The 13,087-nt window shown below is 39.8% G+C and overlaps 1 protein-coding gene across 1 annotated transcript; it reads left to right on the forward strand.

Moving 5' to 3' along the window:
* The first annotated feature begins 367 nt into the window (after positions 1-367).
* On the forward strand, positions 368-11,837 carry bmp4 (bone morphogenetic protein 4). Its single transcript, XM_047345209.1, has 4 exons — positions 368-612; positions 4,750-4,872; positions 5,564-5,928; positions 10,375-11,837. Exons 3-4 carry the CDS (start codon positions 5,571-5,573, stop codon positions 11,214-11,216), a joined length of 1,200 nt encoding a protein of 399 aa, XP_047201165.1. The 5' UTR covers positions 368-612; positions 4,750-4,872; positions 5,564-5,570; the 3' UTR covers positions 11,217-11,837.
* The last annotated feature ends 1,250 nt before the right edge of the window (positions 11,838-13,087 follow it).

The following is a 13,087-nucleotide window of genomic DNA, read 5'->3' on the forward strand; positions in this document are numbered from 1 at the left end:
GGGATTAACCAATAATTTTGGAGATTATTGTCTTCATTTAATATTTTTTTTATTTTTCCTCCTGGCTAAATGATGATTGTTGGTTCTGAGTTTTAAGTTACTCTCACTTGATCCTACAATTCCTTACATCTCCATTTGTTTTCGCTTCAGGCCGAATACATATAGGAATATAATTGCATTAAGAGAGTTATGATCAAATATCTTTTATAAGTCACATAAAAAAAAAACAACTGTGGGCTGCTTTCTATTTCCATAGCAGATGAGGAAAGAAGGGGGGTTATCCAAGGTGTTTGAGACAGATGAGGGAGGTGGTGGTAAAGGGACGGAGGGCAAATTGGGCGGACACATAAAAACTGAAGGGATCGCAGATGCTGGATCATTTGGAGTCTGCCCGTCCTTTGCGCACCGACTGTTCTGGAGACAGACAGGCAAACCCGCCGCAGAGTCCGAGAGCCGCCTTTAGAGCTTTCACAGAAGGATAAACCTGCTAAAAAGGCACCCAACTTTCTTCCGAGGCTGAATTTTTGTGTTTGTTTTTGCGGCAGATCGCGTGGACTGTTTAGAAACACCTTTTTCATTTTCATACGAGGATACCTGTATGTCTTACTGATGGTAAGCGCTCATCATCTGACGCACTCACTTCTCAGAAATCATAAAAGGGACTTTAGACCATTTACGGGATCTTTATGGGGATTTATTTTATTATTTCTGGAAAGTCTGAAAATAATTCACAAGAGAAATAAAATTCTCGAATGAAAACGACATCCCAGTGTGTCCTAATGATCCAGTTTGAGATGAATGGAAAAGTATGTGATCCTTCAGAAGCAACAGGTTTTTGCTGGTTTGTTCTGAAAGCCTTGTGCAACGACAAAACCAAGATAGTGAGGTCATTTCCAAACAAAGCGTCTGATTTCCCTGCGCGTCGCTTGTTTCCGAACCGCTCAAATATTCCCCTTCATTTATTAGAATATTTTAATAAAGAAAAAAAATACACTCGCCTCCACTCAGATATGAGGAAATGGAGACAGAGCTATGAAAATGAGGTCAAAAATTAGCTTTGGTCCAAAACTATTTGCAAAGTTTCCATTGTAATCGGTGATAAATTACAGTACAAATATGTAATCTCAGCAATAATACTTGCGCATTTTTTGAGCGCATTTTAATTTGTCACGTTGGTTTCAAAAACACGATAGGGTTTCAAAAGATAACTGGTGTAGAGTTACAGACATGATTTATGTGCAAAAATAGAAAGAAGCTACAGAGTAACAGAAATCCACGTACATTAAAGTTTTAACAGTTCATTGAAATCGAAATTACCCATTCAAAATGAGTTACCATTTAAAAAAAAAAAAAAAAAACAATAAATGCAGCCTCTGGATTATAAGGTCCATGACAGATATGAAGGGAAATCAGTCAAGTTAATCTTAGAAAGTTTTACAGACAATCTGCTGACAGTGATCTTATGGATTTTATATATTTGAATTTGTATTGGAAACAAATGAAATTATTGTGTTTTATTTTTACATTTTCAGTTGTAATATTTGATCAAAATTAATGTCCATTACTGTTTTAATACCCCCAGGGTTTAAATATATTCTAATATTTGATCAGTAGAAAAGCTGAAAGCCAGAGATCAGATTTGGGTCACCTTCATCAGCTGGTGATCAGCTGGTCAAACACTGAAAAATCTATTTTTTTGTGTGTTTAGTCTTTGGAAAACAAAATTGGTTGCTTACAATAAAAAGAAATCGGTATCAGCCAGCAAAAGCCTGATCGGTGCATATCTTGTTATCATGTCAGTTATCTTCAAAGGAGGAACTAGCTTGAACTATTTTTATGAAATAAAATCTTCTCAATTTTTATTGTGATTGTTCCCAAATCTTCCCTGAAGTTAGATATGAATTATAAAGTAAACTTCAAGGAGGGCAGAGTATCAGCCAAGAAAACCACGAGCAGTTAAAAGTTGTGTTATAAATAATACTGCATGGTAAAAGTGTGTCTTAAACTCCTGAAACTCTAAAAAAAAAAAACAAACCTCTCCATTTGGAAGGTCATCATCCATAATAGTGTTTCCATATAACTACAAACTGAAAAACATAGCTTCCATTTACGACAGACATGCTGCTGCAGACACCCTTAATGATAAAATCAGGTCATAGATCTGTTCCCGTGGCAACTTGTTGCACTCCTCTCTCCCTCTCTGCCTCGTTCCCATCTTCCCTCCCACCAATCCTGTCAAATTCCTCAAGAAACACATCTGAAGAGCCATGTGCATAGTCATATCACATTATCTCTGGTCAGAGAGAGACTGAGAGGGAGGGAGGGAGGGAGGGAGGGAGGGAGGGAGAGGCAAAAGCAGGAGCGAGCAAAGCCAAGGGCAGTTGACTGCTACGGCCTAATTGCACCCTGGTCTGCATTTGTCACTGTAAAAAAAGGGCCTGTCTGTTGCTAGGTTTGAAGGATTTTTGGATGTAAAGCACCCTGAACACATATATAATGCAGGTGCTGCTGTGCTATGGTTGTTTGTTTGAGAGGAGTTGTACAAGATGTTGTTAAAACTTCTAATGTTTCACTTTTGTATCTTCCAGGCTAGTAAACATGTACACATTCTTCATTTTTTTCTAAATTTAAGAGTTTCTCCACTAAGTGTTCTTTTTATTCGCCTTTCATCATCATCACACCACTTTGAGTCGTTTGTACGCTGTAGGGTACAGCTTTCTCAGTGGCTGGTTACAGTTACAAGATGTTCTGTATGGTCACTTCTTTTCACTGCTATGAATCCCTGTAATCATGGGAGAGGCCTGCTCTGTACAATGAACGTTTGTTGTCAGAGATGTGCACTCACTGATTCATACACACACACACACATGCACGCACGCACGCACGCACGCACACACACACACACACACACAGACAGACAGACAGACACGTTTATCCCAGCACCCCATGGGTAATAGAGCTGATCATGTTCTGACCCCTCCTCTCCCTCGCTTCACCAAAGTTCTCACGAATACGCGAGCGGTGGCACACATTTAGTGTAAAAGTGCAGACAGATCATGCATGCGCGTGCTCGATGCTCCTCAGCTTTTTTCGTGTGTGTGTGTGTGTTGTTCTGCTTTTGCACACAGACGTTAGATCCAGTGCCATGACCGAGAAAGAAGGGTCACGCTCAGGTCAGCCTAATGCTGTTAGGAAAAAAAATTATTCTTGATTGCATGTAGAGTGAGCCATGCAAGGGCTGAGATACTCTCACAGATACCAAACCAGGAACATTCGCACACTTGGAAACACACCACTTGTCAGGGTTACACACAAAAACAGAAACTTTCTTGGGAATATAATGCTTTGCAGAAGTTAAAGAATCACACTTCAGTTTCGTTGTGATAGTAGTGCATAATTGTGAATAAATGGACAAAACATTTTACAAACCAAAATCTGAAAACCTACAGTTGTATTTAGGCCCCTTTACTCTGATAACCCAAATGAAACCCAGAGTCACCTTCATCGTTTTCTTCAGAAGTCAACTAATTAGCAAATACCTTCAACCTGTGTGTAATTTAAAAGCTGTTCTAAAATGGCCTTGTTGTAGAACATTAGTGAACAATCAGAGAACTTTCAAACATGGATAGGTTATTAATCAATATCCTAAGCCTTGGATATCTCATGGAGCATTGGTTAATACATCACCCGAGAAATGGAAGAGTATAGATAAACAGCAAATCTACCAAGATGTGGTCATCCATCTAAACTGAGGAGCTACAGAGATCAACAACTCAGGTGGGAGAATCTGTTTGAGTAAAAGGGTATAGTTGGGGCCATATGCTGTTGAAAGAAAGCAATAAACAAGTCCTGGAGTTTGTTGCAAGCTATGTCAGGGACACAGCAAACATGTGGAAAAGGTGATCTGGTCAGACACAAAGCTACATTCAAAACACTATGTGGGGGTGGAAGATTATCACTGGAAATCACCCTGACCACAAAAAATCCATGGTGGTGGCAGCATGATGCTATGGGGATTTCTCTAGGAAACTTGGCAGAGTTGAAGGGTGGCTCTGCATACGATTTTCTTAATAGGGCTGAATACAAATGCATGCCACACTTTTCAGATTTTTATAAAACAAAAGTTAAAACGCATGTATCATATTCCCTTCACTTCACAATTATGCACTACTTTGTGTTAGGCGATCACCAAAAATAAAGCGAAAAATGTGAAATATGAAGGAATGTGAATACTTTTGCAAGGCCTTGTATGTCTTGCTTTCTGTGTACTATTGTTTGGATGTACACCAGCTTAAATGAAGACCTGGGCTGCTTCAGGGTTCTCACTCATAAATTAATGAGTGTGACTCAGCAGCAGGTAATACATTAAATGGCATCTTAAAGCAAATCATTGCATATGTTTTATGTAGATTTCGTCTTTAGTCAGCGTCAGATGTAGTTATTGAACATCGTCTTCTTGCTGTCTGTGTTGAGGTTTAGACATTAGTGATCTGCTGTCTGTTTTGTGGCACATACCTCCTTACATTCCAGTTGCAGCAAATAGCTAGCTTACCCACAACCCAAAATGATAAGCCTTAAAGAGACACTGGGTCTCTCTGCTGGCCGCCCACACACACCCACACATGCACACACACATTCTCATGTGCTGGTCTTCAAGTAAATACCATGTAACAACCTCAAGTGTTTGCAGCCGCCATCGGTTTATAACCCACCCCCCTCCCCCCGTGTGTTTTCTACTGTATCTTTCAGGAACAGGGTCACTCCAACGCCCTCCTGCAGCCTCCCAACACCACCTAACATTTCCTGGAAGAACGTGTCCATTGCGTGCTCCCAAGAAACATGGACTGTTTTCCCATGCTTTCTTTTCTGTCGGTAAGTACGTGGACAGTGCCGTATCAGTTTTGTGCTGCATCTTGCATATCTTCTTCTCTTCTCTTCTCTTCTCTTCTCTTCTCTTCTCTTCTCTTCTCTTCTCTTCTCTTCTCTTCTCTTCTCTTCTCTTCTCTTCTCTTCTCTTCTCTTCTCTTCTCTTCTCTTCTCTTCTCTTCTCTTCTCTCAGGGAACCTGAGACTGTAGCATTAGTCCATAGCTAAACCAAAGGTGTTGGGTTGGTCATGTGCATGAGAAAGAGTAGTTTGTTTTAAATGTGATGCAAACAACAAGAAAGCCCTAAGGTTTGCTCTGTAACTTACAAATTTGCTATGACCCCAAGTCTGCCTCTTTTACTTATGCAGCTGTAGTGCAGGAGACAAGCGAAAGGGGTGGGGGATTGCATTTAAAATGCTGGAGCGTAGAACCGGCTGTTTACATTTGGAGGATGTCACAAAAGATACACAAAAAGCAGTGTATCTGATCGTAGTCTGCTTTACTGTAAACATGACTGCATTATTGAGGATAATCAGTCTGCCTTTAGAGGGAATGGGTAAATGGGGGGGTTAGTTGTGAGATATGTTGTGGAAAAGACAGACATTCTTTTTTCTTCTTATGTCCTCTGACCCATCTGCTCTCAGCTCAGACCTTTTCTAAACTTCTGTCATCTTTTTCCATCTGCTGCCCCCAACAGAGACATCATGATTCCTGGTAATCGAATGCTGATGGTCATTTTAATATGCCAAGTCCTGCTGGGAGAAAGCAACCATGCTAGTCTAATACCTGAAGAAGGGAAGAAGAAAGTACCTGGCCTGCAGGGTCGTTCGGCCGCTCAGAGCCATGAACTGTTGCGGGACTTTGAGGCCACACTGCTGCACATGTTTGGCCTCAAGAGGCGGCCACGGCCCAGTCGCTCAGTCACTGTGCCCCGCTACCTGCTGGACCTCTACAGGCTGCAGTCGGGGGAGGCTGAAGAGGTCGGAGCTCACGACATTGACTTCGAGTACCCCGAGAGGTCGGCCAGCCGGGCCAACACTGTGAGGGCCTTCCACCATGAAGGTACGAAAAACTGAGGATGCTTTCACAAGATGAAAAATGAGGTTGTGACATCAGAAATAGATATTACAGAATGCACATCTAAGGCTCTAAGGTTGATAATATTAGTCTAACAGTTCTTGTAGTAGCGAGATGCTTTGGCATGGCAGCAGACTGCAGAGAATTCAGAGTAAAACAAAAAATGCAAGAGTGCTCCACCCATCTCGCCATGACCAAAGAATCTAAGGATGTGGTCACCAAGCACAGTCTGCAGAGAGTCATAAAATTCAGCTAGACAAGCTCTCAAGAGCCTAATTTGACAGAGCTGTGTGTTTGGTTTGTAACTGAAGGAAAAGGCATACCTTCACATTACTGACCTACACTTCTTGCTCCACCCAGCAGAAGAGGGTTTTAAAAAAGCCTGTTCTTGGCTTGGAAACCTAGCTCGCTCCTCTCTCATGTCCCTAGTTTATACGGAGGGCTCTTTAAGAAAGATCGTCCTCGCCATGCAATTATCTTTAATGCTACTCCGCAACCTTCTAAATAAAGGCCTCCCTGTAAAAAATGTAGGTGCTGAGAGAAAAACACTGCAGTTCTTTGGATCAAGGCGAAAACAGTCTCAGGAGCCTGTGAGATGCAAAGACAAGAAGATTAGAGGGAATTTCTGTGCATAGAGGCTGCTACATTTCAGCTCAAAAGCAAAGGTTTCACTTAGGTTTTAAAAGACAACAGTTTCACAGAATTGAAAAAGATACAGAAAAACTTTACAACTTTAAAAAGATGTGCAAAAAAGTAAGAAATTAACTATGGTATATGGTGAACTGGGAAAACTGGGAGATCTTGAGGCAGAAGAACAAGTCCAGCATTTATTTTTTATTTCTCCATATATGCCAGCCACAGAAGTACACTGAGACCAAGAAAGGCATGGACTGGTATGATATTCACATGGCAAGATGACATAGACTAAAAATACCCCAGTATCATGGTATTGACTCAAATATTTTAAACAAAAACCTATAACACAATCTCATTGCTTTTACTTAAGTCAGAAAAACAACAAATATTTCTACTGCTCCTAAATATAACATATTTAGTTAAATATGTTATAATTAATTAATGTAACTAATTATTACAGTTATTTATTAGTTTTTTAATACATAGATTAAATTCAGTCATACATTTTAAGTACTTATTGTGCAGAATATTACTTTTTTGTGTTGTTCTGCTCTTTAATATAAGTACAGAAACTGATATTAGCTGTACAATTAGTTAGGCTATCTACTCTGGTAAAGCCTATTGTGTCTTGACTTGTTTATTGTAGTTTTAAAGCAGTGCTACCTTATAAAGATGATAGCCAATCAAGGGCCAATCTGAAATCCTAATGGTGTAACAAACTTGAGTAAAAATACCACAGTTTCAAGGGTGAACATGTTGATTATTATTGGTACATGTTTTATATCTATTGCATTTATTTACTGTTGTTTTGATGTTGATGCATAGACTTGAGCAAAAATGTAGAATAAACATTGGATAAATGTGGTCAGAAGCTTTTAGTTGCTTGTTGCGCTGAACATTACACCTTTGGCAATTCTCTTTAAAGAGATTCACTGGGAGTGTAATAGGCTGTTATTAGTCAGGCTATCTACTCATGAAGCCAATCCGAAATCAGTTGTTTAACAGAGAAGACCTTCATAGCTTGCCAACTGTAGTTTCAAAACAACATTCCCCTTATAAGAGTGATGGGTGTTGCTCTTTTGGCTTCCACACCATGACTCCATGTTTTCTAACATTTACCAACAGCTGGCTTTGTCTTTCTTTTAAGCGACAGAAAAGTGCAGTACCAGTATTTCACCCATCTGACTGGGTGGGTGCAGCAAAAGGGTGTGGGAGGGTCAGTGCTTCTTTACTTTATGCCTCAAACAGCCAAAGAAAACCACCATGAGCTTGACCATCTATTTAAAGCAGTTTTTTTTAACTATTACTTGCCTGATGGCCGGCCCATGTCTAATCAAGAAAAAAGCCCAACTAGCAACTGTTTTATTATTATAGTTTTCATTTATCATTTCTTCCATCGATTAATTAATTTTTCATGCATTTGCACATGCTATACCAACGGGTCCTCCTGCATGTAAATTTACTACTCACAGTAGTTTCCACTTTAACAGCCGTCATAGTATATTTGACTCAGTGCAAATTAATTGAGCTACTATTACTCTTTAGTTTTCTATAGTTTTTTTTTTTTATGTACTTCAGCCATTGTTTGTCAGTTTATGTTTCTTGGTATTACAATATTTCTGATGAATCATGGAGAAAGTGACAATAAAAATACACACGTTTCCTACTATTTTAATTTCATTGTGAATTATTGTCAGAAGATCTCATATTACATCCTATTTTCATTGGTTCTGATATTAAACCCTGTTTAGGCCAGCTCATGGGTGTTTCTAGACAGGAGCCAACAGTTATAGCCCCTGTACCGAAGACATAATACTAAATCAATTTCTAATAATAATATGCGCTGGCACAGAAACTGTATCTGATTGGTGCCTTTAAACAATTTCATTTTTTACCTTTACAGTTTTACTTGAACAATGAATTAAAAATTAAGATTTTGCACTTTTAACTTCAGCTATATTGGATCACATACACGGTTTTGGTCTAGAACCACCACTGGGCCAGCTACATTTCCGAAACATAAGACTTTATGATCACTGACATATCTAAGTAGATAATACTTGTCACAAAACCTAATTATCTCACAGTACATTATAGAAATGATTTTAAGTCATTGGTAGTCACAGCAAATATGAACTGACATATGACCAATAGTGGGAGTGGTGGCCTAGTGGTTAGAACAGGAGGTTTGTGTTTCAGAGGGGACACAAGGGGCCAGGTTCATATCCCACAGATTACCACTCTGGGTCCCTGAGCAAGACCCTAAGCCCCAGAATGCTCCCTGGGCATGGCACAATGGCAGCCCACTGCTCCCTGTAAGGGATGGGTTAAATGCAGAAGACAAATTTTGTTGTAATGTACATGTGCAATGACCAATAAAAATGATGATTATTATTATTATTATTATAAAATGTCCCATGACATATTGTCCCTTTTGCTACTATATAAAATCTGCATGGTGGTGGCACCATCATGCTAAGGCTCTGTTTGTCGTCAGTGGCTCTATTGTATCACGCACAAACTATATACAAAATGACTAAAACTGCTAAAAGTACAAAATTATGAAGAAGCAAAGTACTAGCTCCGCAACTCCCAGAATTTATACTGACAAACATTTTTCTTTTGCTTCTCCAATAAATTTGTCTTCCCCCTTAATTTATAAATTAGCCCAAACATGTTGTATGGCACTAATAATGAATCACAAAGCAGTTTGCAGTCATCTTATGAAGCAAAAAATATTTCTTCAACGATTTTATTACAATCAAGTCATTAATGCTAATATCTGGACTTGTGCATGCATCTGTACATCTGTCCACAAGCATTTACCCTCACCTCCTTCGCCGAACTATCTTAATAACATGCTTGTAAGCATTTGAAGTAGGAGTGCTTGCTTTCATGGAAGCACTGTCGTGTGATAGTGACTCAGTTGAGTCCAAACCACAGGGATATAAAGAGTCTGCAGCAGATGGATGGTTAGACGAGGAGACATGTTTACAGGAAAGGCAAAGCATACATTGCGGATTTCAGCCTGGAAAATTATGAATTTTATTGACCGGTTGTAAAGGGAAAAAAATCTTTTTTCCTGTTAAGCTACAAAGCAGACAAGAAATGAGAAGTGTGTGTAAGCATGCACGAATGCCTAAATGTCCTTTAGGTTTGAATGCACAGCATTCCCATGCAGTATCCTCTTCCCCATAGGCTTCAGACATATGAGATTCTATTGTTTTGTCTGACTCCTTAATGGTTATTCATGATGCAAATGATAAATCTTTTAAGTGGACAAACTGCAGGGGCAATCAAAAACACAGCAGGTTTTAATATTGAGAAGCACCTGGGCCAGATTAGGGCCTGGGTGTGAAATAACAGGGGTGGATTGAGCAGGAAAATAGTAGACACAACATTCCTTTCCCCAACAATGGTGATCTTGCCAGAGATCTGCAGACTGTGAGTGGAACAGGGAGCCTCCACTGTGTTTATGCTGTAGTTGTGGTACGTTAATCACCACCCTCCGTGTAATGCATGTTTCAGCAAAGTGCTCAAAGAAAGGCACTGAGAGAAGGGCAGGATAATCATAAAAGAAAGGTAAAGAACTTGAATGAAATATATTTTAATTTTTACTGCCCCCGAGGTCTTGAAGGGCATGACAATAAAGTGCTTGATATCATTTGACATAAGAATAAAGAAGAGTGATCTTAAAAGATTCAAAGATATGTATTCTTTATTTCATTATTTGTAAAAATGTATCCTTGTGCACTTCAGCAACCATCCCACATTTTTCCTTTTCCTTATTTTTAGAGCACATGGAGAGGTTCCATGAGGTGGGTGATGGAGAATCCATTCCTCTTCGCTTCCTGTTCAACCTCAGCAGCATTCCAGAGGATGAGCTGCTGTCCTCTGCAGAGCTAAGACTTTACCGTAGTCAGATTGATGCGGCCACCGCTGACAAACAGAGCCTGCACCGCATAAACATCTATGAGGTCCTGAAACCCCCACAGCCCGGGCAGCTCATCACCCAGCTTCTGGATACACGGCTTGTTCGACACAATGCGTCCCGCTGGGAGAGCTTTGATGTCAGCCCTGCCATTTTGCGCTGGACTCGTGAAGGCGAACCTAATTACGGACTGGCTGTAGAGGTTCTACACCTTAACCAGACCCCACGCCATCAGGGCCGACATGTTCGCATCAGTCGCTCGGTCAGTCAGGAGCCCGGCGAGGACTGGGAGCAGGTGCGCCCTCTCCTGGTGACCTTCGGCCACGACGGGAAGGGTCACCCGCTGACCCGGCGGACCAAGCGCAGTCCCAAACAACGGGGCCGCAAAGGCAGGCGCAACTGTCGGCGCCATGCATTGTACGTAGACTTCAGTGACGTAAACTGGAACGACTGGATAGTGGCACCACCTGGCTACCAAGCGTATTACTGTCATGGAGAGTGCCCCTTTCCCCTGGCAGATCATTTAAACTCCACCAATCATGCCATTGTTCAGACACTGGTGAACTCTGTGAATAACAACATTCCCAAGGCCTGCTGCGTACCAACAGAGCTCAGCGCCATCTCCATGCTCTACCTGGATGAACATGACAAGGTGGTCCTGAGAAACTACCAGGAAATGGTAGTCGAGGGCTGTGGCTGCCGCTAGTGGACACATTTGCAAAAAACCTGGACAAAGAATGGTGCCTTGATCGAAGCAATGTGGACACTAAAACAAATCAGAAGGTCTTTTTCCCAAAAATGCTCACTTGGACCCTTATTTATAACTCTTACGAGGTGTATGTTTGTCTCACTTTTTTGTTTTCTTTGACAATATGATCATATATTTTGACAAAATATATATATATTTATATCTACATATTAAAAATAAATTGAGTTCTTATTTTAAACATAAAGAAACTGTTTATCCTTCCATAATGTACATTGGATTGTGTAAGTTTTTTTTTTTATTATCTAGAAAATAGTAACAATAGTAAACAAGAAAGTCACCCAAAAAGGTATTATTTGCTGGTAATATTTATTGCTTTCATAATAAAAAAAATTAATTGCGTCCTTCCACCTTCACAAAAAAATTATTATTTTTAAACAAATCCTGCGACACATTTAAAGTTAACTGACTTTTATGAACTAGTTGAAGACACAATCAATATGTTCATAAAAGGCATTAAAATAAACTTGACAACAAATAAAATAAAACCGACAACAAAAAGGCTGTCAATCTCTATAATTTTGTGAAATTAAACTGGAATAAATTTAAAGATAAGTTGAATTACTTTACAATTTGTTTTTTCTGTTTTCACAGATCAGTTCTTAGTCAAAGAACAGGGTAAGAAGAGAAAATGTGAAAAAGCAAAGACAGAGCCGGCTACAAGCAAACTTTACAACTCCATAGGACCCCCGGCTGGCCTGGAGTCCCGAGAACACTTGAATTCACAAAAGACAGGTTTATAAATGCAACACTTGTATACATAATGCAGAAAATCTTTAGAGTTTTTACGTTGTATAAACAGTCAGATTTTAAATCTAAATGTAATAATTTCCGCTGCTTGTAAATGGGCCCCCAAAGGAAATTCTTTCTAGGGCCACCTCCAAGCTTGGGCCGGCTCTGTCGTAACATGACCTATTCACATAAAAGAGAGTCTTAATTACTATATGATTACACTAATGAATTATATAGCAATTTTCACAGTTTTCTATTGATTTATTTTTTGGAAAAAAAATTTGCAGGCGTGTTTGCAGGTAGGTCTTTCAGTTATTGGGGTTTATCATTTTTTAATTTCAGTTTTAAGTCAATTCGGCTAACGTGCTGGATGTGATACTTGTTAATCCCGTGCCAGCAGGGTTGTTTTGTTCAGCCTGACTGTGTGGGGGTAATTCTTTTGTTCCTGAGGTCCCCACAATGATAGCATGATTGTGCCTGTTCCCCGACACAAGGCGGCTAAGTCCTCAGAAGAATCAAAGGTTAGACGCTCTGTCTCCCGCCTTTGTCTTCTGCGGCTCATGCCGGCAGAGCAAAGACGTCTGTCTCCAACCTGTGCCCCATCAGACAAAAGGCTTTTACATCAGTTATTTACAAGCTGATGACTGGCCCAAATTATATGATGTTTAGAGAAACTCCTTTAAACTGCTGGATGACGTTGGTGTGCATTGTCTGCTAGAGATATATCATAGTGTCTCTTGGTCAATCTTTGAATAAGAACAAGACAGTTTGATATTGATAAAATACCATTTTAAAATTGTATTTTATTAAATACTAAGGTATTGGTGTAATCTACCAAGTACCCTACTTTCAGAAGAATGGAACTTGAGCATTATTTATTATTATGCTCATACTTCTGAAACTAGGGTACTTGGTAGAGTTCAGTGAAGAAATATTGATATCTAGCAACCATTTACAAGGTGAATCCCATATGAAATACCTGCCAACAGGAATTTGTTGGCAAGTTGTTCTAGCACACTAATGTTTGCTTCAAATAGAAAGACAAAACGATGAGAGTAGTGAAGTTGGAGCATAATTCT

The sequence above is a fragment of the Girardinichthys multiradiatus genome, chromosome 19, assembly GCF_021462225.1.
Source record: "Girardinichthys multiradiatus isolate DD_20200921_A chromosome 19, DD_fGirMul_XY1, whole genome shotgun sequence".
NCBI lineage: Eukaryota > Metazoa > Chordata > Actinopteri > Cyprinodontiformes > Goodeidae > Girardinichthys > Girardinichthys multiradiatus.